Genomic DNA, 24518 nt, shown 5'->3' with positions numbered 1-24518 from the left:
GACAAGTAAGGTAGGAAAAAAGGAAGACGGCAATTCTAAAGGTGGGGCATATAGAAATTGTCACATACGCACCAAATGACTTGGGATAATGATTCCAACTGAAAAATCAATAAAGTCTCTGCATCACACACTTCTCAACCTATGTTCAAACACTAGAACTACGGGCTGATTTTCAGAGATAAGGAAGCCCTACAGTAGTGATTCCTTAGAATGCCTGAAGAGCATTTTTTTCTAAGGAACTTGATTTTGGTTCTAGATAATCCACTTCAGACAAACATTTTTAGAACTGGGAACATTAACTGTACGCTATTGGGAGACCATCCACATTTGTTAAATAAATCTCTCTGTAATCAGAGATAATAATTCCATAGATTTCCAAATATTTTCCTCGATCTGGAATTCCAACCACACTGACTTCCCCACTTACAAACGATGCCTGAAACTTTGAAAAAAACATTGGTTTGAAAGGCGTATGAACCCCAACAGCAATTGCAAAACCGCACACAACACACAGCAAGGCTTCTCATTCATTTCTGGTTGGAAGAGAATGCCACAGAGCTCTTTAACCTAACAGACAGCAAGTAAGTCTGGAGTGGAAAAATGGCATAATTACTAAAAATGAAGAAACTCCTGGTTTCTCTGAAACTCCCCGTTACCAAGAGATAGAGGCAGATTCTCTACTGAGTTGAAGTAGCAAAGAATGATGTATTTTAAGAGTGTCTTTCTAAAACACACGTTGTAGTTGATCCACAGCAATGGCTCAGTGCAACAGCTGGTGGATGAAACTATGAGTTAGTGTCGTGCAGAACTGGCTAGACCTATACAAATGATCCCAATGACTCCATCTCTTTTTCAATTCGTCGAATCAGGGAAGTTGCAACATAGCAGACAGCTATCCCTCTGAACACATAGGAATACTCTGTAATGAGGAAAGAACACACCCAAGAGTGAGTACTGAGTTTTAAGTAACAGTCCTACCTTGTGCAAAACTTTGTAACACTAAACCTTATCCAAGACACTCATAATTAAGCTTTTGAATTACGCATCCAACTCCAAATAAGCTTCTTTAAAAGCCCCAGTTTTGCCTTTAAATAAGTCTTTCCCTAATTATTTTTGCAAAGACCTATTGACCTTGGAACTGAACATAAAAATACCCCTATATTGCTATGTGTTAAGAGATTTATCATGTAAGCCCAAAGTGATGCTGTAATTCTTTAAGGATTAAAATTTATACACAGAAAAATACCAAAACCCCTTAAGAAATGTCCTGAAGCCTAATCTTCATGTTATGTAGAGCATTTCATCTTCATGAAACGTACAGCAAACACAACAAGCACAAATTTGTTACACAAAGCACTTTATTGCGTTACATGCGCATTGACATTTACTGCAATTTGTTTCTAGCGTATTCAAAACAACCAAAATCCCCATGTAGACACTATCTTTGACTCGATAAATTGCCACCAATGGCAATGCTTACATCAGCACTTAGATTTGGGTCAGAATAAAAATCTAACGATGCCATCCTACTCTGGTGTTATACTGGGTAAAAACCTCCAGAAAGTCTCAAAAAATAATGCTCCTTAAGAATGAAAAAACTCTCCTTAAAAACTCATCAAAGGAGGGCATGTCTCCAGCCCAGAATGGAGTGCAACAGAGAAAACTCTGTGGTGGGCTTGACTGAGCTTGCTCTAGAACAAGCAGCACGCCAGTATGGTACCACGCTAAACCTTGCTTCTCAGCTCACAGGACCCTGCCAGTGCAGCTAGGCTGTCTTCCTGACCCAGGCTGGAATATCTGCCTGGTACTGCCTTGCTCCACTGAGACTTAACAGCTCTGTCCCACACTAGCTCACAGATGTCTTCATCACACTCCACTATGTACACAGACATGCCCTGCATATACTATACTAACAAAAAAACCCAGGAGACATCTTTAGCTTAACATAAAAATAACCACTGTATAGAACTCTTTCAAGAACAAATCTTTATTTTGATGCTTTAGGTTTGGAGCTGAAGAAAGCAGAAATGGATTTCATTCCACTCTTATCAACTTTGGCCAGAGCCTTCTGTGCTGCAGACATCTTGCTGTTTGCCTGTTAGTGAAATGATAAACAGAAAAATTTAAGCAGCATCTCCGTAGGAGGGGCGTATAAGCTACGAACTCCTAAATACAGAAGTCAAGCAAGAAGTTGAATTGCTTTTTTAGTACATAGCAGTAAAGCTAATGTTATGCAGGCTTTAAATTGTTGGAGAAAAACCTTACTAAACAAATTTGAGATTATTCAAACAGAAAAATACTTGTCACAAATTACTTAACCTCAGACAAAGACAGAGAATCAATTACAAGGACAAGGAGGTGAAACATCTTTCCTTTCTGCAGAATGAGGTATCCCAACTCAAACGTTTACTTTGGGATAATCCCTGAGTGTACATTAAGAGGAATAATGCATGCAATAGAACAGATGCATACTGTACCCTCCGACTCAATCTCATGATTATGCTGTCAGCAGGCTGAATTACAGCCTTGCATTACAGATGATGAATAATTCACACTGATTTATTATCAAAGACTATGCACGGTGAAATAAAGGGAAAAGAGATGGAAGAACTAAGAATGAAGAAGGTAACTAACACTTGCAAAGCACTTCGAGGCCACTGGGACAACTTCCCAGACTTTTACACCTAAAACACATTTTATGAGCCACATTTTATAGAGCTGACCTCTTTTCTTTCTTACATTTTCAAATGTTATGTTTTAAATCTCTAGCTGTTTTCCCTATTAAGAAAACTTTGCATTGACCTTTCTTTATGATACTCCTCAGTCTGCAGGACTTCACAATTACAATACTTGAGATCAGCTAGAAGGTTATGGATAGGATGAAGATATGAAACAACAGTATGATCGTCTGTGTTACAACACAAACAAAAACACTGCCAAAATATTTAAAAAAGAGTAGTATACTGTACAGAGTCCAAGAGCTATCTTTTCTTTCCCAGATTCTCTCATCAATGTGCTTCATTATTTCAGAAGTAAATCATATTTAATGTTAAAATGATTTCTCTCTCCTCAGTCTGTATCTTTATGCTCAGTTCAAAAGCTATAGGTACATAATGGGGGAAGGGGGGAAACATGTATTTTAAACTATTTATCACGTTCAATTAGGGGGCAATCCTCTTCTTACTTCAAAACTAGCATGTGCCCTGAATACAAAAAATTCTGGGAGTTTTAGGGGGAGGAAGGAATGCAACTGTCACCAGCTGCTTTTCTTTGCAAAGGGATAAAGAGTAGTCAGCACTAGTCTGAAGGTCACAAGACCAGCACAGAGGGCCTTTTTGGTTCCCGATGGACTGGAGAAGGATTCATTTTCTTTCAGTGTTCAGAGAAATAAGCCAGTGCAAGCCTCACAACTTTGGCACACACAGACAGAATCTATTTCTTTTCACATCTCTGTTGCTCTCCTAGGAATAGTACAGTGGCAGGCACAACTGGACTCAGATTTGAATTGGCCTTCCAACCTTGGAACTGGCAATCAGCAAGTTCTGTGTTGATTTAACTTCATTAAGTTGACATAAGTAAGTGCACAAGCAATATTTCTAGGTAAAAATAAAGCCTGTCTTAGCATCCCTTGGAATTTAAGTGAATGCCACCATCTTTGTTTCTTTTTCCAATAACTGTAATTTAACAGTTGTTATCACTAAGCCATAGGATTTCTCATCTAAAGATCTCAAAGAGCTTTGCAAACATTAGCTGAGCACCTTAACACGTGTCGAAGTCTGTGAGGTTCACTGGAATGTTCACTGATAAAATACAAAGTTACAGTATAGAAGAGTTCAGAATGGGACATCAAGACTATCAAAGTCAAATTAAACCTGAATGAAAAGTTCAAGAAGACATAACTACAGACATCTGCCATTTTGTATTTTTTTTTCTTATGTGTTTTGGAAGAGAAAAATAGGCACTCTGTGCTAATGTTGGATATTAAACTATGCTTTAGCAAAACATGCATAAATGCAAGGCTTGCTTACCTTTTTGGTTTTCAGACTGCTGCTGTTAAACTTAGTATAGTCTTCTCCTGCTTCCACAGGGACATCTGATAATTTCCTTTTCTGAAATGTTAGAGTGAGGAAGTTGCTCTGTCAACCACTTTTATGATGTACACACATGGAAGTTTAAAGCTTTGGTTTTATAATGTAACCATAGCACCAAAATAGGACTGGCAATCAACTGAAGAATCTGCAGTAACAGTGGAAGATTTCTCTCTCTGTAATTGTCTTCTTTACATGTGAATATATACCATCTCTACAGTATCCAGAAGAGATCATTCAGTGTCATGGGAAGCATTTTCTTCTTCCTAGCCTTCTGATGAATGACTTCTAGAAATCACTTGAATCCTGTTTTTAACTTCCATGATTGTGACTTTGGTGTCAGAGTCTATTTAGAGAACCTTTACGGAGCAGCTGTTGGAAGTTAGTGTCTAACAACCAGGGAACCTAGACTCTGGTCCCCATGGTCTCATGGAACTGTGGACCAACTCCAGTGTTATTGCTATCTGCCAACACAAGTGGATCATCATCTCTAGTCTATTATCTGTTTGTGCACAACCTTTAGAAGTAATTAGTTTCTACAGTTTGGCAACAGTGAAACACTGACATAGTTCTGCTGACTGCTTCATCGCTTGAATCCAACAGTATATTAGGAAGCTTGACTCTGCATGTGCGGGGTGCCTTCTAAATTCAGAAAAAATGGAAGTGAATGGTTCTCGGCACTTCACACGATCAGGCCGTAAGAATGAATATTTCTTTCCATAAACTGTGAGCATGTGTTTAGTTTAAAGGTGAAAACTTCCTGGTATGTTTCCAAAAGGGAAAAAAAAGTATATAGTATTTTACAACACTGTATTTTTATTATTATTATATATCTGATATTACTACCCTGTCCTTAATATCCTGTGAAATCTAAACTGTGGCCTTCCTAGTTTTTGTGCCAAAGAAAGTGATTTTGCAAGCAACTTGGATGGTACCATACATTTTAAGATCCTGTTTTATTCATTTTGTTTATGGTGCTTGTGATCTCTCTCTCTCCCTCCCTCTCTCTCTTTGGCACAGAAGCCAGGTCTGCAGCTTAGATTTCTCAGCTCTTAGAACCAGATCCAACAGCAGCCTTTTCTTTTGATTTCAAAGGGATCTGGATCAGCCTCTCTAGGAGGCTGTTTACTGTGCTGTGATTACATTTTCAAATGACAATCTAATGAATAATTACTATTCTCCTCTTTTTGGAATCTGATGAACAAGTTTTTAAAACTTACAACAAAATGTTTGCACTTCAGCAAAACATTTGGTGTTTAGTTGTAGCAGAGCCTACATATTCTTTGGAGATGTCTGTCATCATCTGCCAATGGCCAGACTCCCTATGCTGACAAACTGGACAGTATGACGATTACAACACAAGATCAATGGCTTACAATTAATACAAAGAACATGTAATTTTGATTTAATCATTAAACCACAGAGTCCAGACTGTACCCAGTTTACTCGTGTACTAAAAGAGAACCTGTCGTAGCTTTTCTGTTAACCACTTAAGTTTCTAAATCTTTCCTCCCTTCAGAAATTATTTTAACATCATTCCTAAACATGCAATTACTTTACCATAATAGGAAATACGTTAGACTCTTCTTTATTTGCAATAATCCTACACTATGTCTGTCAATACACCTTGCCCTCATGAAGAGAAATGTCAATGCAAGTGAATGAAAATGGTCTGAAGGAGACTACAGGTTCCAGTGTACAAGCCTGCCTTGCTCCTCTGCGATTGTGAAATAAAGCAGTATTTTAAATCTCTGAAGTTGCAAAGACTTAAACACAGAAGCATCATACACACCCTGGTCAGTGCTCTGGAAACTAATCAGATCCTCAGCAAGATTTCACTGCCCAACAACTGAACAGTTCTAAGCCTCATTTCCTCTGTAACCAAACTGCTGAAATAAAACTATTTTTAAAAATAGATTCTCAGAACTATCCCAATGGTATAAAAGCTATTCGTACATAATATGTAATGTACATCACATGTAGTTTAATATAGTTGTTGTAACATGCTTATATGGCTAATGAATATCAGTTGGCTCCTGATGTGTGTTTAATATTTCTTACAATGCATAAAGATAATTCTTAACTGAATCAAAGGGCCAAGTAACTGTGCAGCCAGAACAACTGTCCAACCACATGGAAATAACTTATATCCATGGATATACATTGGAGAACAAATGCTATTAATAACAGTAGGGCCCAATTATTCCTGCATGTGCTAGCTGACATACTGCTTAACAGAACAGTCACTGAACCAGCCAGAAATGAGGTTATTTTAGACTTTTTTTCGCTAAGTAGCAGGGACATTGCAGGAAAGGTCGGTGTAGTAAGTAACCTAGTTTCAGCAGACATAGGATGCCTCAGTTTAAATTAAATGGAAAGGATAATCACAAGTGGGGTTCTTGATTCTAGAGGGGCAACCTTTGCAAACCATATGCCTTACTTCTCTAAGCCAAAGCAAATGGACTTGATGTGTGAGGAGGACACTTGGAATGTAAAACAAAAAGACGGAAGATGTGATTTTGGATCTTTTACTTCAAATGAGGTGAAAAATCTTGAAGGAAAGAGATTCTCAGACTAAACCATATGAATGCTCCCCCTTGCTCACACAGATGCACACATATTCCCCCCCTCAAAAAAAAGATACTAGGAGTAAGCAGAATTCTACAATGAACAGGGAAAACAAGACTGCCAAAAAAAAAAAAAAAAAAAAAAGATTTGTTTTAGGGGTCAGGTAATACCGGGATAAAGTGAGAACTGCAGAAAAGTCAAGCTGAGTTACACCTTGGAAAGGAAATTAAAACAAATAGTAGAAAGTTGTTTAGCCACAGAGGCAAAAAGGGAATCAAAAAAGTGAAGCTGCTATACAGTAAGGATAGGATAGATATTAAAGCTAATCTATGTATAGCCCCAAAATGGAATAAAACCTTTGCCTCAGTAAATTGTTTTCAATAAAGATGAAGAGGTTAAACACAGGGGCAGAAAACAGAAATCACTCTATTCAAGACAGAAGTAAAACTCAATATGCTGACACTGTCGGGAGACTGCCTCAGAAATCAAAAGTCCAGAAGCAAAACCTGGCAACTGTTCTATCAGGTAGGGACCATATGGCTGCAGAATAGCCAAACACCAATCTATATGTAAAGAGCAGGAAAAAGTGATAGTAGGCCTCAGCAGAATGGAGGGGGGAGAAAAAGTGAAAGAAAAAAGAATAATTAAAGATATAGAGGAAATAAAAACTAAACATAGGTAATGCCTACTGACTTATCTTTTTTTCTCAAAGATAACACATTTTCTGGTGACAGAAAATGTGAAGGATTGCCAGAGGACTTGACATGGTGCCACTTAAGCAACTGAAATTACAGAAAACAAAGACTGCATAAGAATTTTAAGGTAGGTAATAAACTGGGTAAAAGGGAAACAAAGGCAAATAATGCAGGAAGGGATGTCATTGGATCAGATGGAGATTACTAACGGAGTGCCATGAACAATAACTATTCAAAATGTTCATTAATTGTTAATTAAAGATAACAGCATGCTAACATTTGCTGAATGTACACCACTGAGTAGCATTATGAATACCTAAAGAGCTTTTAACACTATGAAGGAAAAGCCAGAGAACCTTCAAGACTGTAACCATTAGAAACGGATGAAACGTACAGAAGTACAAGGTCATGTACACAGCAGCTAACTGCATGAATTTCTCGTAGATCTGAATGCTGATCAACTAAAGATTGCCCTGGAGAAGAAAAAACAACTGTGTGTCTTAACTGTTCACGGCATGACTGTGAGCTATCTGGTACATCACACAGTAATAGAGGCAAATGGGATTCCAAGATGTAATAAGATAAAGTACTTCCAGTTAAGACAAGAAGGGAAGAATGCCATCATATTGTACCAATAAAAGTTTTATCATGAATAATTATATATGATTCTGGTCACCTGCTTTGAAACAATTGAATTCATCTTGGAATAGGTGTAAAGAAATGTTCCTGCAATGATGAGGGAACAGAGAACCCATCTTACACAACCAAGTTTGGCTTCACAAAATGAAAACAGAAAGGATATATGTTTTCCCTTTACACATTGAGAGAACTAATGTTAGGGAGGGAAAAGAGCCATTTCAATTAAAAAAAACAATGATAATGTTAGCACAAAAGCGCAGGGGAATAAATTGGCCATGAATAAATTCAAGGTGGAATTTACAGGAAGGTTTCTGAGCATCAGAGGAATGAGGTTATAGAACAGTCTTCCAAGAGAAGTAATGGAAATAAAAAATCCTAATGAGACTTACAGGGCAGAATGGTCAGTGTATGAGAGATTATCCAACATGGTTGTCTGGGAATCCATGACCCAGGAGGTCCCTTTCAGGGTCCTCATAAATTACATATGAAAGAAAACCTATGAGGTCATATTGTCCCATCAACCTCAATAAAACTAAATAAGCAAAACACGTATGAAAAGACTGCTGACCAAAAATATAAAATATGTCTCTCTCTTTCCCTCCCCTTTTTTAAACAGGAAAAGCAAACAAAATATTCCCTACTAAAAAATATGAAGTACCTGGTAAATTTCTTGCGTTATTTCAGACGCCTTTCACAAGGCCAACTTACTTATTGCACTGTACCCAGTGCTCGGCCTAGTCTAGTTTTAATAATAACTCAGAGAAATTAGTTTACAACACAATGTATCTGTGAATATCTTAATGTTCTCCTACCTTCGATGGTGGCTCTAGTGCTGGGCTTTTAAGTTCTGGGAGCCTGTAGAACAAAAGATTTTAAGTTATAAATTAAGACAGCTGGATTGCACAACCGAAAGCTTATAATTCCTTCCCCACAAAGGCTGCTTTGGTTATCAGCTGCTCACACATGGCATGCGTTTACAAAAAAAGCAGCTCATGGACTTTGTATTTCTGACTTAGATAACTAAAACAGAGCCCGGCACTGTACAGAAACATGGGGTCTTTTAAAAGTTCTTAGATCTGGCAACCAAAACAGGAGAACTCCACCTTACTTTTGAAAACCTTGGCTATTAGTAAGACGACGTTATAAAGCACATACCATCTCTTCAATGAAACTGTTAAGCTATGGGACTTCAAGCTGAAAATTGCACATTTTTCCACAGGCCACCATAACAGAACCCTTTGAACAGAACTGAACAGAGGGGCAGGTGCAGGGTCCCAGTGATGCTTTAAGCAAAGTCTGCTGCTGGCAGGGAACACCAGGATGAGGATGCTGGCTCACCTTCCAGATTTAAATATAAACTAACACAGGTTAGATATGTGAAGTCAAACCCCAGCAGCACTGAGTGAGTAGGGAAAAGGAAAGAGGACTGGGGATAAGGATTCTACTCCTGGCTCTGCTGCTCATGCTTGATAATTCTGGACAAACTGCTTTAACTCTTTGGATTTCCTTCCCCGCCTTGCTTTAAAATGGGATACATGGCTCAGGGTTTCATGATGCAGCTGTGATGACAGACATTATCAGACAAATATATTACACCTCCACTCCAGCCTGTGGTCCTTAGCATCACAGGAACAACAGAAAGGCATAATCTACATTTGAAAAAATCATATTTAAAGTGTGGCAAATATAATCTCATTGCATCATTCACTGCAACCTTGATGAACAAATCTCAGTATTCAATATAAATGACCAAAAGGACATTAATGCATGCCATATAAAACTAGCAGCTAGCTGGAACAATACTTACCCTAAGTATTTTAACAAGTCCTTACTCAGATCTTGAGGAATATATTCTGATATTAGCCCATGGGCATACCGGACATAGTCTTCACGAACAGGGCAGGGAGTGGGAAGGAGAAGAAAAAGAACATCCACATTATATAGTCACGTTGCCTTAGCCATGTTGCATGTGCTACCATAAATCATAAGGTTGAATTAATAGTAAGAGACTTCTAATGGATACACTGTGATGGTTCTCTGTGTTGAGTAGTTTGTTATATGACACTTTTAGGTTTATTTAAAAAGTAAAGACTTACTACGCTCACTTTGTCAGCACATGTTATTAATATCTGCTGTATGTACTTTACAAAAGCTGTTCACTTTCTGAGAATACTAGATATCATGTATTTTTCCGAAGAAATTAAATTTTAAAAACCTGCAAAAGTAAAAAGCTGACTCAACAGAACACGCAATCATTAATTTTAAAGCATCTGGATCTTACAATTATTTGGCAACGGCTTCAGTACTAAAGTACATTTTCTGGCTTCAACTGAAAACAATTAGATGAGACAATGAGGCTATTTCAAAGTCTTGTACTTAATTTCAGTACTTTACGGAAAATGCCAAGGCCTATCTAAACATCACTGGCAAGACGGGATAATCATCTGTGGAAATATGAACTACTAGAAGCTGTTTTCAGTACAGGGCACTCCTGCTATAAATGTTTTTCTGAGAGACTGGGAAAAAAAAAGTGACCCTTTTATAACATGAAGTCCTAAACCAGATCTTTTCCTGTCACGTTGTACACAACCACTTACTGATCATGGGCCGGACCTTTTAAACTTGCTGTGTTGGGGTTGCTAGGGAGTAACTGCACCCATGCACAGGAAGTATTTGCCAGACAGACATTAAGCTAAAATCTCACCTCTGAATTCCATCTGCAACAGGCCAGCACTATCTGTTCACATGCCTACACACTTTGAGAGTTCATAAGCAAATGGTAAACTAGTCTCAGGGTGGTAAAGAACTATTTCTTCTGTACTAGTTTCCTCTTTTTTTTTTTTTTTTAATCTAAAAAGCCCAATGCAAACTGGCATTGAAGCAGAAAGCATTAACAAACTGACACCAGCATACGCATTTCAACTATACTGACATCAAATTCTTAGTATCTCCTATCTGCACTTCTTCCTCCACTGCCTAGATTCATCAAGGATTTGTCACTCCCTAAGCCCACTCAAGGGTCAGGAGAGAAGAAGAAATAATTCCAATCCAAGGCAATTTCACCTCAACACTTAATATGTCCAATTTATCGCTTAAGAAAAATATTCCCATCATTTCACTCTTTGCATTATGATACTCAATGGTGAGTCCAAGTCAACTGCCATTATTTTGTACTAAATACAAAATCCATTCTCTCTGCATTTCTGCCTTGAAGCAATCTTCACTGACTTCCTTTAGCAATTTTAAAATACCACTGTTTGCCTTCTAGGGAGTCTGTGTTCTCACCCTAGCCTTGCTTTGTTATTAACCTCCTGTCAAACATCAGGAATACTTGCGCACCTCCCTTCTTTGTCTTCTGAATGAAGTATTCAGGTCTCACACGTTAAACCTCCCCTCCTTCCCCATTTGCACTCATTATATCCACCCAGATTTTTGCCCTACAACATCTGTAGACGCTAACTACATATACCCATCTATTTATAAGGTACTGAAATTTCATAATAACCCTATGAAAGCAATTCTCTACAGAAATAAATTGCACTGTCATGGCAGTGAAAGGATCAGACAAGAAAATTAGTCTTATTAAAAATAAGTGTTGACTAAGGTCCATTTGACTTTCTGTCATTCACCTTGCTGCATACAGTGGGACTGCCTCCAAAATGTACCCACTTATAACCCCCAATATTCCCTACTTCAATGCTGCTCTTTTAAGTCTAAAAAAGGCTTTTTAAAAGACTATTATATCCATGTTACTATAAGTAAGAAGGAAAGTGGAAAAAACACTGCAGATGAGCTATTTCATTACAAATTTCAGATATAAAGTATTTAAGCATAGTCAAGATGGTTGCTGTCAGGACAATTTTCCCTTTCTTTAAAAAAATGGGGGTGGGGAAAAGGATGAAAAGCTACTGTAAAGTTAAAGTCACTTACAAGTTTTGCAGCTTTGCCTCTTTTTAAAAACCATGTATTACAATCTCTGTTCTATAAAACTGTCTAGTTGCCTCTTAAATCTCATTTATGTTGTTTCCTTTGATATCATTACTTGGTAACTCATTTTCCACTTGGTCAGCAAGTTGCTTTGTTTCTCCTTATTTTTCAACAGCATGCAGGCTTCTGAATGTGTTTGTAATAAGAAACAATTTGCTTTTGTTCGTCTTATTTGAAACTTTTCTTAATTTTCATTAACACCTAAAGAATGTATTCCAAGTCCATTTTCAGGTTTCTCTATACAACTTCATATCCCAGTAACATTCAGGACATTGCCCTCCCCAGGGAAAAGGTGACTAGAAGCAAACAGGATCACTCCAGACCTTTTGGTACCAGGATTGTCAATTTCAGGGCAATTTAATACACATATTATTAAAGTTTTTGCCCTTAATAAGCACACACTTGTGTATTCTAACTATTTGTCACATAAAGACATGTTTGGACGAGGAGCTTTTACTCTGTGACTCTGACTTCCTAAGATCTCTTCCCTTTTTGGAGAATTCCATGAAGAGCATTTGCATGCTAATAAAAATAATAATAAAAAAGAAGTCTGTTTTAACACAGAAACACTTATTGGGTGGATACTCCTATATATTACAAGCCTGTGTCCTATTGTCCAAGACAGTCTCAGTTCAGCAAAGCACTTCAGCATTTATTTCACTGAGAACAACGTCTTCTCCTTGAACTAAGTAGAAGCTAAAAGAATCCCAGCTGAGACCTACTGTTAGTTACAATGTCATCCAATGAAGATACCAAAGAACTTGGAAAAGTCAAGGCACACAGTCACAACATATATGGAATTCTCTGTACAAGGAATACATTTACTGCAAAGGCCAATTTCAATACATTTTAAATTCTAATAATGTGTTTTATCTCCACGTATGCGATTTCACAAAAATGGAATTCATCACAATGTTTGGTTTTCTTACCTTCTTTAGTATCTGTGATCTGTTTACCGCTGATAAATGTAGCTGCATGTACCCTTTCACCTACACATATATTGTTGCTTTTAAGTGCTTTCACTGTTTGATTGACCTATAGGAAACCACAGAATGAAATGTCTGTATCAGTGCTGTTATGCACATGTTAATGCAGTGACAAAGCTCTTGTAATTTTGTTTCAAGCATATAAAACACTCAAGTTATGGACTGTGGTGAAATTTAATATACATTTGTAATGACTAGCATATGAGCTCAAAAAACCCAAAGAAACTAGCATGTCTTTGAACATGTTGCCTTGGCAACACAGCACCAGTTTAGCAGCACCCTAAGATAAGCTGAGCTACTCAGATGCAACAGCCATGATTATACAGGTGAGAAATACACCTGCTCAGAGAACAGAGAATGCCTGAGCTCAGCTGGATTGCAAAGGTGGTCCTGATGGAAATCAAAGATTAAGGACTTCACAAGGCGCTGCTATAATGGATCTAATAGAGAGGTAACTGGCAGAAGATATTTTCAACAACACAAACAAGTACCTGTTCAAATGTAAATATTCAGGTATTCATTGCAAAATAGATATCCCCATGGCTCATCACTGCAGAAAGCAGACCAGATTTTGTGCTTGCATTGACTAATTTAAATGACAAAGCTTCCTTGTATCACATTGATACATAGTAGCGGCACATGTGTGTGTGTAAAACGAGATTCACCTTCTTTATACCAAAATACAGACCACATCAAGCTTAGCTATAACACTAGTTTATTTTCTGCATACTGTACAAACCTCTTGAACAGCGTGATTGGATCAGTATAGCAACAACCATACCCAGGACCATTCTGAGAGACACTGCCAAAACTTCACGAGGAAACCCACTCGTAGCACAAAACCAAGGCATTTCTGTCCAGCTTTAAAGCATGGCAGACTTTAAAAATTGCAACAGTCAAAGCTCTCCTCTAGCCCATCCGTGAAGTGGATGAAGCAAAAGACAAACCCCTCACCTTATGCAAGCCTACAGAACACAGCGATCAGCTGAACTTCAGCTTCTTCTTCTGCCTCCCCACACTCCACGAACCCCACTCATGCCAGCCCCATCAGAAAGAGAAACATAACAAACTTGTCATTTCTCTAATACCTCATCACATTCCCAAGTGCAACAACTTTACTGTGATGTCTGTCCTTCTTGGACAGGACACGTATCTTGAACTGAGACACACCACATGGCTCAAATGCAGATATGGACGAGCTAGTATTTTCATTTTAAACATAAAGCAATTTTGAAAGCAAAAGAGAAACACAATACCTTTTTCTTTAGCCACTTCAGTGTCTTCTCTTGGCTGTATTTGTAGAACTTCTGACTGCCAATCTCTAAGAAAAAACAAGTAAGAGGAAGAAAGTCATGACTGGTTTGGATTGCAGTTTCAAGACAGTTAAAATCTTTTATGTTGTAGATACAGCATGAAAGTTAATTTGTGGCTTGCACATGTTTGATATCAGGGCAATAAGTTTCAAAAATATTGAAAATGTGGAAAAATAAACAGACTAAGCTGATATGCACAAGTCTGAACAACTTGACAATTCTTTAATTAGGCCCTAATCCAGCAAAGCACATATTTTATTTATTTATGTGTAATTGTGGGCTGCCTGAATTCACTAAGACTCCTCTCAAGCCCCTGTAGTTTGCCAAACCTTCACTGCCCTGTGTCACCAGACTGGTAATTTTAACTACATGGTTCACAACACAAAATGCTGTTTCCATGACTGTTTGGGCTTTTTTTAAACATAGTATCTTAAATCTTTACTTATTGAATTCCAGCACCTAGTAAGGGGCCAGGACAGAGAGTTGGTTAGTGAAGACAAACCATCCATCCTTTCAATAAACCCTTTTCCTATCAGTTCTCCCAGTTCTCCCCTCTCACTTCACAGGGTAACTAAAGCAAAAGTTGTACTTCTATCCCCCCTTTCACATAGCATCAAATATAGCGTCAAAAGAAAATACAGAATCCAAAACAGTGAAACACATTCCTTGTAGGAGGAAGTACATGACTCATTTATGATTTATTGAGCAATATAAATTAACTCAATGGTATAAGAACTTCAGAAAGTGTTTCCCCTGTGATAATTAGGGTATCATGAACACTTGCTATTCACATGTGATTGGTTATCTGGAAGTATGTAAGTTCATGATGCTGAGGCAAAGGAGAGAGAAAATTACAAAGGCTCATGGAAATTTCAGTATAAAAATTCAGTATTAATGCACAGAAAGCTACATTTTGGAAATTGAATGAAATGCCTAATAAGATTTCACAGGAGATTTTAGGGCCCACTGTGTTTCAGTCTTTAACAGGTATTTCAATAAGTTTTAATCTCCTGTATACCATTCCCATAAATACCTACATCTGTTTCATGTAATTTACTGATCCAGTATCGTATTCCAACACTCAGTTCATGGAGTTTCCTTCTCCCCTTGCAAACAACAACATATTATTTATGATTCCTTCAGCATTTCCTTCTTTGGGGTTTATCTTGGCTCTTTCAAATTGCATACAAATAGCTAACTATTATGTGCTCTTTGCGTATGCATGGTAGGGGGTATGGAGAGGTCGAGGAAAGCTGTTTACAAGATAAAGTTTCAATCTATCTCAACAGTTGTAGAAAAGTCAAATGCAAAAATTCATCAGAGCAAAAAGGAAAAAACCACTAATATACACTTTGCTTCATGAAGTTGATGAGTTGCAGGTAAAGTAATTAGCTGTGACATTGCTGGCTACAGCCTTTAGGACTCAGATGCTTCTAAATGGCTATGAAAGAAAAGAAGCAGAAAATGGGGGAGACGCTCTGGATACTTGAACCTGCTTCTTAAAGAGCTGACATGGTTTGGGTCCAAGGACAGCGAGTACGATTCGTGGATTCCTCTCTTATCTAAGAAAGTTCGAGGAAGGGACATCCTCCGGCCACCAGCCCCGAACCCATGCTGAAAAGTAATTCTAGTCCGGATTCCCAGGCAGACTCCCCCACAACAGCATGATTCAGAGTGACTCGGTTAGGGAAAGGAAATGTAGAACTGTGAAGCCATTTTCATTAAAACATGTGAAAAATAATTACACTGAACCCTTCAGAGATCACTTTGTTTGAAAATATTTTGTGAACTTGACAGTTTCGACTATTAAACTCTAGAAACTGACAATATTTGAGACCTCTGAAGAATTAAAGTGAGTTATGAAAGTCACAAACTGCTGACAAAAGGATTCAATATTGGAACGTGGATTTAACATGTGATGCACATTTGATATTGGTGAGAGTTAGCAACTATGTTTGATAATATGAGTATATATTGGAAAGCCTTTTGTTCCCTAATGTGTCTGGTGCCTATAAAACTGGTCTGAGACATCTGGAAAGATTGGGTTTGAGAAATACAGATGGAATATAAGTGGTTCTACAATTAAATAATATGTTCAGCGATCGGGTAATCGCTATGTAGACTTGGAAGTTTCCCTGATGTATTGTTGAGCAAACTGCCTAAAGCACATTTTAACATCCATTTTCTCAGTGTTTTCCATAACTCTGAAACTCATATGGCCCCTTTTTTCCTACCTTCTGGGAATACAAGCTTGGCAATATTACTTAGTTATTCTAATCAGGTAAGTTTTCTTGGCTCTTCATGTTAATTACATCAGACAAGATCACAGTGCAGTTTTTGCCTTGCAAAATGAAACAGAGAGTAACACTCTAGAACTGGAATTCATAACCCTTTCTTAAACCTCCTCTATTGTACTTTCTATCCAATGTCTGAATTTATTATCAAACAACCTGCCTCATCCAGATTTAGTCAGCTGTAACACATCCTTTCCCAACTACTAAACCAGGTAACCAGGAATTTAATCCAGCAAAATGAATTTTCAGTGCCCTTCAACACTGAGGCCAGGGAAGGTGGACTTTCTGCTAATTCAGTAAGTGTAAACTGTGAGCGCTCTAGGGTAAGAATTTGCTAGACAGATGTTAAATGCCTTAAGATTAAATTAAGAGTGAAATAATTATGTTGTTAGGTTCTGCCAAACAGATCAGAGCTGCAGAAGACTCAGTGCAACAGATACTTCTTGCCGTAAAGCCCTACTCCTTAAACAAGAAAGGCCACAAAGTAGACAACAGGTCTTAAGAGCTAGAAAAGAGTACCTTAGTCATAATATTGGTATTTTTTACAGGCAATAAAAGACATGAGAATATGAAACACATAGAAGTGGATTGAACAGAAAGGTGATCTGTGCATGACAGGCAAGCAAGCGCCAATGTGTTTGTTGCATAACAAGATGTTTGGTGTTCTAAAAAAAGAAAGAAATCCTAAGAAGAAGCCCCACCATTATTTCCGACCCAACCCAAACCTGAACAGGAAAAGCAGCAGCAGGTACACACAGGTACGTGCCTAGGGACATCCAAGAACACCACAGACAGCTGCTGTGTGCATGTGTGTACAGCTTTAATGACAAAAGCAATTTTTACCTTACATTTCAAAACAAAAACCAGGAAGTGAACATAACTTCTGTAACAGTTAATATAATTTGTTGGCAAAATGACACAAACTTATAGATGTACGTAATACATTATTAAAAACATCAATGCAAAAAACCAAGCAGTAAAGCATCTTCACTTCTGTCTAACAGAATACAGTTTATCAGAGGATGCTCTGATGAATAACAACTGCACATACAATGTCTGAATGGATACAGAGGTTAGACCAAGATATAAGACCCTGTCTATAGCAAATACTTTACTTTTTTTAATTTTTATTTTGCTGTTAAGAAGGGAACATAAATACTGCCCAAAGGCAGCACCGTTGTTTGGAGGAAGTGCCCCTTCAGAAAAATAATCCAGATCTTGTCCTACATTCCTATACAGACTTCTTAGTTTGACAGCCAAGAGGATCTGTCATGATTTTTCACCTTCTCAGATGGGTGCAGAGAAGTTTAGTACCCCTCCTCTCACCCCTAGCTCCTTAGCCAGTGTTAGACAAGTTGTAGGGCACAACAATTGCCTGAAAGCTTAATAATACTTTTTACTGGAAGTATTTATCACTTCATGGGAAGGCAAAAGCAGTTTTGCAGTTCAGATGCACCTGTCTTGAAGAAGCCTTCTCAAAAGTCAGAACTCAACCAAAGAAAAAGGGTGCAGACTCCCAATGATACTGAACGCAACTAAACATTTTCCAAAGGTTCTTTTGGAAATCCAGGAGTATCACAACAGCAACCACATAATTCCAATCACCCCAGTCCCAGCAAGAATGTAACAGTGTTGCTGCCCAGATTTCCTGCTCTCTTGTTAAAGTGATCATTTTCAATGGAAACATGTCCTGCCCTAAAGTTTAAATTGATTTTCCGGGGGAAGCAACTGCCCTACGTTACTGCATATGCTCCATTTCATACAGGAAATACTTAAACTTGTGCATCTAAATCTTTCAGGAAAAACTCACAGCCCCCTCCGCCCTTGATGTTCTATACAGCAATAAAGAGGTCTGGTGTTTTACTTCTTAGCAGTGTTTTCACTCTTCCATCACCTTTCCTTAGCCACTTCTCAATTACCTGTAGATCACCTAAATATTTCTTCTTATATATAACGACAAGGCCAGAGTGCTTTGTGAAAGCAAATTCCTAATATATCTGGGTTTTAATCTGTGTACCTCAACTCCTTGGGAGGAGCTCTACATGCATAAGGGTCAGACAGCTTAGTTATTTTGCACTTGGTGGTAGATTCCATGTTCTCAGACTCCTGTACATCCTCCTGTAGATCTCCATCTGTGTGTAGGTCAACCTCCATTCTCTATCAGGAAGTCACCAAGCATAAGGAGACTGCTCTTTAAAGGACTGAATATAAAAACTGAGGTCTTGCATCTTTTGCAGGTCTGTCAAGCTGCAAAAAAAATATGTAATCCTCCTTCCTCTTCCCTAGAAAGCATGTATTGCCCTCAAATAAAATAAAAGCCCCCATACCAAAGGGAATTCTGGGCAAAGGTTGAGGAAACTATGTACAGAATTGATACTTTGCTAAACTTTTCCATTTAGGTCTTCTCTCTCATACGCTTATGCATCCCAATCAAGTTTTCTATTTTTAAAAAAATTGAGTCTTTGAACTTAAACCCACAACACTAAATTATGCAAAGCTAGAAAACTTGTGCTCTCCTTTCTCAGCAGCATATTCTCTCTTCTCCAGCCTTTTCCTACTTATTGTTTGAATGCTTTGTGACAAAGGGAGAAAAAAAGCCAAATGGACAACGGTTAACTTCTTCCACACCAGACCATCCTACACTAAATGAAGAACTTGGAGAGATGTAAAACTTTCATCAAAAGGCAAAGAAAGTTCACAACACATACAATCATGTCAAGAAGCCAGCTCTGATAAGTTTATCATTTTTATGACACCTAGCAACAAGACTGCACAAGTATTTTAGAGTTACAGCAGATAATCTGAGATCCACACATTAGTATTCACAATACTGCAATGATGACTTCTAAGCCTAAGCTTCTGTTTTTAAAGTACAGCTTCGTCCAACACCTTGGGTGTTTGGTAAAGCAAAAAAAAAATTTAAATCTATCTTGTAATGAAGTGACACTAACAAATCCAGTCTTTTTTTTTGCTCCCCAGCCCTTTTTTTTTCACCTTTTTCTTCTGTTACATGATGTATGTGCTGTTTAACGTCTGCGCACTTCAGCAGCAATGGGCAGCTAGGGTACTCTGAGTCTAGCACAACTTGATCCAGTGGCTGGAACTTTCCTTGCTGCTGAAAATACATCAAAGGGATTATAAAAGCATTATTATAATGCTAAGACACATATACACACTACACAAATATAGAAATATATACGCATGTAATCGCCATAGCTTTAAAATAAGGGATTTAAAGAAGATCATATTTTGAATGGTAACACATGACATATTCAGAAACTGATTACCAAGCAAGCTATAAATATTTATTTCAAACCAGTAAATACCTGCAAAATGCTGAACTCTTCAATTACTGCACTTAAAAGACCAAATTTAAAACAACATGGGGAGAAACTAATGTGAAGTACAGCGGGATTTTTTGGAAGATGACATAAGACACAGTAGTCAGTGCGTGCCAATAGTGTTTTAGACCAAAACCTGCTGGATTAAACCCAGTGTCATAACTTCCATTCAAATTTTGCTTTTCCTTCCATAAAGATAAATCTCAAAGGAGCAGGGCAGCTTCTGGAACACAGTATTAACCTTTCACCTCTGTAAAGTCAATTCCAGTTTGGCCAGAGTATGTATATAAAATTATTTTGGCACAACTTAAATAGCCCCACACATGACAGAACCATCAAACAAATTTTGCCGTTGCCAAACAATGCATAATCATTCAGCACGGTTTGGCACAACTGGCAGCCTTCCCTTTGGAAAGATCCTTTAGCGCATCAGTACAAAGACTCAGTGAGCTCTCCATCCTTAGAGAGTGCATGGTCTCAGGAGCCAAAGCTGAAGTCATTATACCGGTCACCATGAAAAAAAACCTACTTGGGTATACTGCTTTCATTATTAATTAATCCTCTTGCTAGACAGTCAGAGGCTTAATAAAAGTAACCATCCATTGTTAAATCACAATAAAAACAAGAAAAAAATCCCAACAACAAAAAACAAAACCAGAAAGGATTTAAAGTTTTTTTCTCCTGAAAAAGAAAAGGCACAATAACAATGGCAAAAAGAAGGTTATGAGATGCAAAAATAAAGCTGCAATAAGCTGTTTCCTATAGGTAACACAAACCTGCTTGTGTCCCAAAGCAAGACAGCCACATTTACATCGTGCAGGGGCACAGAGCCTAAGCCACGAAAGCTTGCTGGATAGGAGATGGTTCTGCTCAGAAGACACATTAAGCAACCCTGCACCACACTATCAAAACCAAAGGATGGTGCAAAGGATGATCCTAAGATACCCAGTGGGTACCTCGATACTCATTAGTTCAAGCCAGAAGTGATTGTGCTGCATTCAAGCTGGCCTTGCACAAGGTATCTGCAGCACAATCCTCAAGATTTCCCTTTACTGAAAAATACGCTGACTTTGGCAGGGCACTGCAGGAATGCATTTGCCCTGATTTAGGACCCAGAACAGCTCTATGCATTTACCTGGCATCATGCCTGGCCTAGAAAACCAGAAAACCTAGAAAACAAGGTACCAAGAAAGTAAAGGGCAGTATAGGACTCTTCCCATGCACAGAAACAGCAGCAGTAGTTGTCCTTTACTCAGGCTACCTCAACACTCTACCACACAGACAGAGGAGATATACTGTTTCCCTAATTTAAGTTTGGTATAAAGCTTTCAAAGGGATGCTGAATTTGAGCTAAACTATTCCTTGTCAAATGACTTCTTCTGATGGGCCACCCTGAAGCAGGAACAGACCACAGAAATACAGAATACGTTTGCACACCCTGTACCATAAATAATTTAAAAATAATTGCAGAATAATAGGATACTATTACAAACATGTAGTAGGACTTTATTTCTTCACCATACAAAAATTGTTCTTCTGCATTCTCCACTTGCAATTTAAAGCAGAAAATAGTAAGCAACCTTATAGGAAACGCTCTTAGAGCAAAAACTCTTAGGATGCCTCCATGAAACAAGAAACAAGGATCAACATTTACATTTTATGCCCTCTTTTCCACAGGCAGATTATAAACAATAAATCAATAACTTTGCCCATGCCTTTTGATACACTTCAGAAATTTAAGTGAGGTTTTGCCACACGCATGATAAATCAATTAAGCCATTTATTAATTATCCAACTTTTGGATACTTGATCATCCCGATGCTGTTCTATGATACAGCATCTCTACAAATACAGCTTCTAAAAAGGTAATGTTTCCTTTCAAGTTCAAACTGCCACAGAAATGTTCCTTATTCCTCCACCATTACATCCAAATTCTTTTTCCCTTCTTTCCCAAAATGACTCATCTACTGATGCCTCAGAAAGGACACTAGTTTGTTTTACTCTGATATCATTTAAAATTCAATAGTTCTTGGATAGGCTCTCACAAAAGGACAAAAGAGATTCTCTGCTTCTCTTAAAAAGGAGATGATTAGAGTTTGTTGAGATTGCAAGCTGACTCCTGGAATATACTTTACTGACCAAAAAACTTGATGCAAACAAAAATACTTCTAGGGTGGAGATGTCTGCTTTAAATGCAAATTAAATTTCCATTATTATGAAAGCCCCTCTTTGTAAAATTAACATAACTTATGCAGAAATTGAAGTCAGAAATAACATTTTCTCCTGAGAATTCCAGTGAAAAAATAAAGCATGCTTACCTCCTTGTCTGCCTTTATGAGGTAGTAAAGTATCAGAAATAAGGGGTCCATTGGTGTAACAAACAGCAGGCGCCCATCTAAGTGACAGATATGTAAAAGTAAGCTTAGTACCACGAGGCACAATATATTGACCTTTTTTTTTTCCAGGATGTTTTTCAGGAGTGTGGGCAAGAAGAAGAGAATTTTTGTTTCAGTAAGTATCCCGATATTTTAATAAAATGGGCAGGAAAATAGTACTTGTGATTTTATATCAAAAATACAGAGAAAACTCAATTCTCAACCCTGCCAAACCAAAGCACAAGTTCCACTGCATGTCTGCTGTCTTCAAGCACTCTTAGTTTTGCCTTTTTCTGAACTATACTAAAAACAGCAAAATTGAAACTGCCCTCTATTGGCAGATTTGGGTGTAACAGAAACTTGTCTGGGGATACCAGATACGTCCAGTATACTCCACCTCAAACACAGGGCAAGGCAACACTTGGCTGGCAGAAGAGGTAGGCAGGGAAAGAAAGAATTTCAAGAGCTAGCTAAGTTAGAGCTGCGTCTCATCTGTAAGGGGAAAATCTGCATGCAGACTCCTAATAGAAGCAAATAAACTTAAATAGATCAGAAAATATGGCTCAGTACGTTGTAGTCAAAGTTACACACAAAGGAAGAACTTGGTCTCCCATTGAAACAGACACCTCTGCCCATCTGGAGCTCATTGGAGGACAATGGCTTAGTCAGGCTTTTTGTATAATTGTAGATAATTGGGAACAATGTAACATCAAGGAAATTCACTAATGAGACCCAATAATTGACGACAATTTGACATTAATTAGCAAACCAAAAGCAAATAAATGTTTGGGGTTTTTTTTGTTTTAAATCACATGATTAAGACAATTAAAGAAAAGGAAATCCTATTGCTATAGCCCTAAAACTAACAAAAGATGGGGTGGGAAGAACATGGTTTGGACAAAGCTGGTACCCAATCTAACATCTGTATTACTAACATGATGCATTGCGTGAGGCAAAGCAAGCGTCAGGACTACTTACAAACATGAAAGCTTTGATAATAAAACTTGAGGCAAAAAAACCACTAGCCACTTTCTCAAAGCTTCCATTTACATGTACCTCCAGGAAGCTTCCATTTCCACTGTACCTCCAGGAAGAGGTATTTTTATTTGTTCTAACGAGTTTATTTGTTCTAACGAGTTTATTTGTTTATTTGTTCTAACGAGTTCAGACTCACTGTAAGTGTATAAAGACCTCTGCACTTCTCTGCAGACAACAAGATCATTTGCTTTAACTGCAAACACACAGCTTTTTTGCGCTGTTCTTCCGCTGACCATTTCAGAGATGCAGCAGCCCTAACATTCAGGAACAATTTTTCCCCCTGTATCTTTTAAAGAAAACTGAGGCGATGATTCCTTAAGGCAACTGTTTCCCAAGGGCCAAAATAGAGGTGAGAAAGGGAGGGGGAGAATACAATGTGGACATAATTGGGAGCAGGGAGCAGACCCAGCCTTTTGGCTCACTCCCAGGTGGAGCAAGGAAAAGCTCACAGACATACCGCTTGCATTGCTATATGCACCTGCAGAGGATGTTTAAAAGTTAACACACGCTTTGGGATATTACCATTGAAGAAGGCATACGTCTGGTGGGGTTGCTTTTATTTATTACTATAAATGGCCTTTTTCTAGTTAAAAAAGGACAAAATAAATATACCTTCATCTCTTGAATTAATACTTATTGCTTGGTCTATGAACACGCTGGCAGAGAAACACTACTCCAATGACATCCTTACTGATAAAGGATTGTTAAAGCTGTCACAAGCAGTTACCTAAGTTTCCTTCTCATTTTCAGAAAGGTGAGCTAGGACCAGAGAATGACTGGGACAGTATAGAGGAGCTCACTTCAGACAAAACACCGAAATGGCACCTTCAGACAGCAGGCCTATCCTGAGATGCCAGCACTCACGCAGGGGACTACAGAGGTAATTAAAAGAAAGCAAGACCAGACATTCCAATGCTTGGAGCTCTAACACCACTCTGCTTAGCTAGCTAAGGCCTTCCAGCCCTTTTTCCCTCCCAGAGGATAGCACATATTTTACTTACACTGAGGACTTGCTGGTCTGATTGACAAGGCAAGCTAAGTATTTTACGGCACTTCAGTTTAAATACAATTGAATGACTTCCACCCCCCCACCCCCCCCTTCCTCAAAGACAAATGAACATCTGTCTAATTGAGGCTGCCAAAGGCAGCCTTTTAAAGAGAGACCACAAAGCCCCCAGCCCTGGTTAAATCCAG

The 24518-nt window shown here is 38.2% G+C and overlaps 1 protein-coding gene across 3 annotated transcripts in view; it reads right to left on the bottom strand.

Annotated features, from left to right (window-relative positions):
- The window catches only part of RNASEH2B (ribonuclease H2 subunit B), a 44858-nt gene that overhangs the window by 3699 nt on the left and 16641 nt on the right, over positions 1–24518 (bottom strand). The window contains exons 4-11 of one of the 3 annotated variants that reach the window (XM_009463072.2): positions 22230–22306; positions 19565–19685; positions 14220–14284; positions 12907–13012; positions 9798–9876; positions 8803–8845; positions 4029–4109; positions 1341–2095 (exon numbers count right to left, since the gene is read on the bottom strand). In XM_009463072.2, coding sequence (XP_009461347.1) covers positions 1988–2095; positions 4029–4109; positions 8803–8845; positions 9798–9876; positions 12907–13012; positions 14220–14284; positions 19565–19685; positions 22230–22306 — 680 coding nt within the window. In that variant the 3' untranslated portion in view covers positions 1341–1987. Of the gene's footprint in view, positions 1–1340; positions 2096–4028; positions 4110–8802; positions 8846–9797; positions 9877–12906; positions 13013–14219; positions 14285–19564; positions 19686–22229; positions 22307–24518 lie in introns of those variants that run through there. The other 2 variants (XM_087758265.1, XM_087758266.1) reach the window with 2 other exon arrangements.

Source organism: Nipponia nippon, unplaced genomic scaffold, assembly GCF_047370975.1.
Source record: "Nipponia nippon isolate SJK-2023a ecotype South Korea unplaced genomic scaffold, ASM4737097v1 scaffold_2, whole genome shotgun sequence".
Classification (NCBI taxonomy): domain Eukaryota; kingdom Metazoa; phylum Chordata; class Aves; order Pelecaniformes; family Threskiornithidae; genus Nipponia; species Nipponia nippon.
Note: the sequence above shows the minus strand (reverse complement) of the source record. Positions and strands in the feature narration are given on the sequence as shown.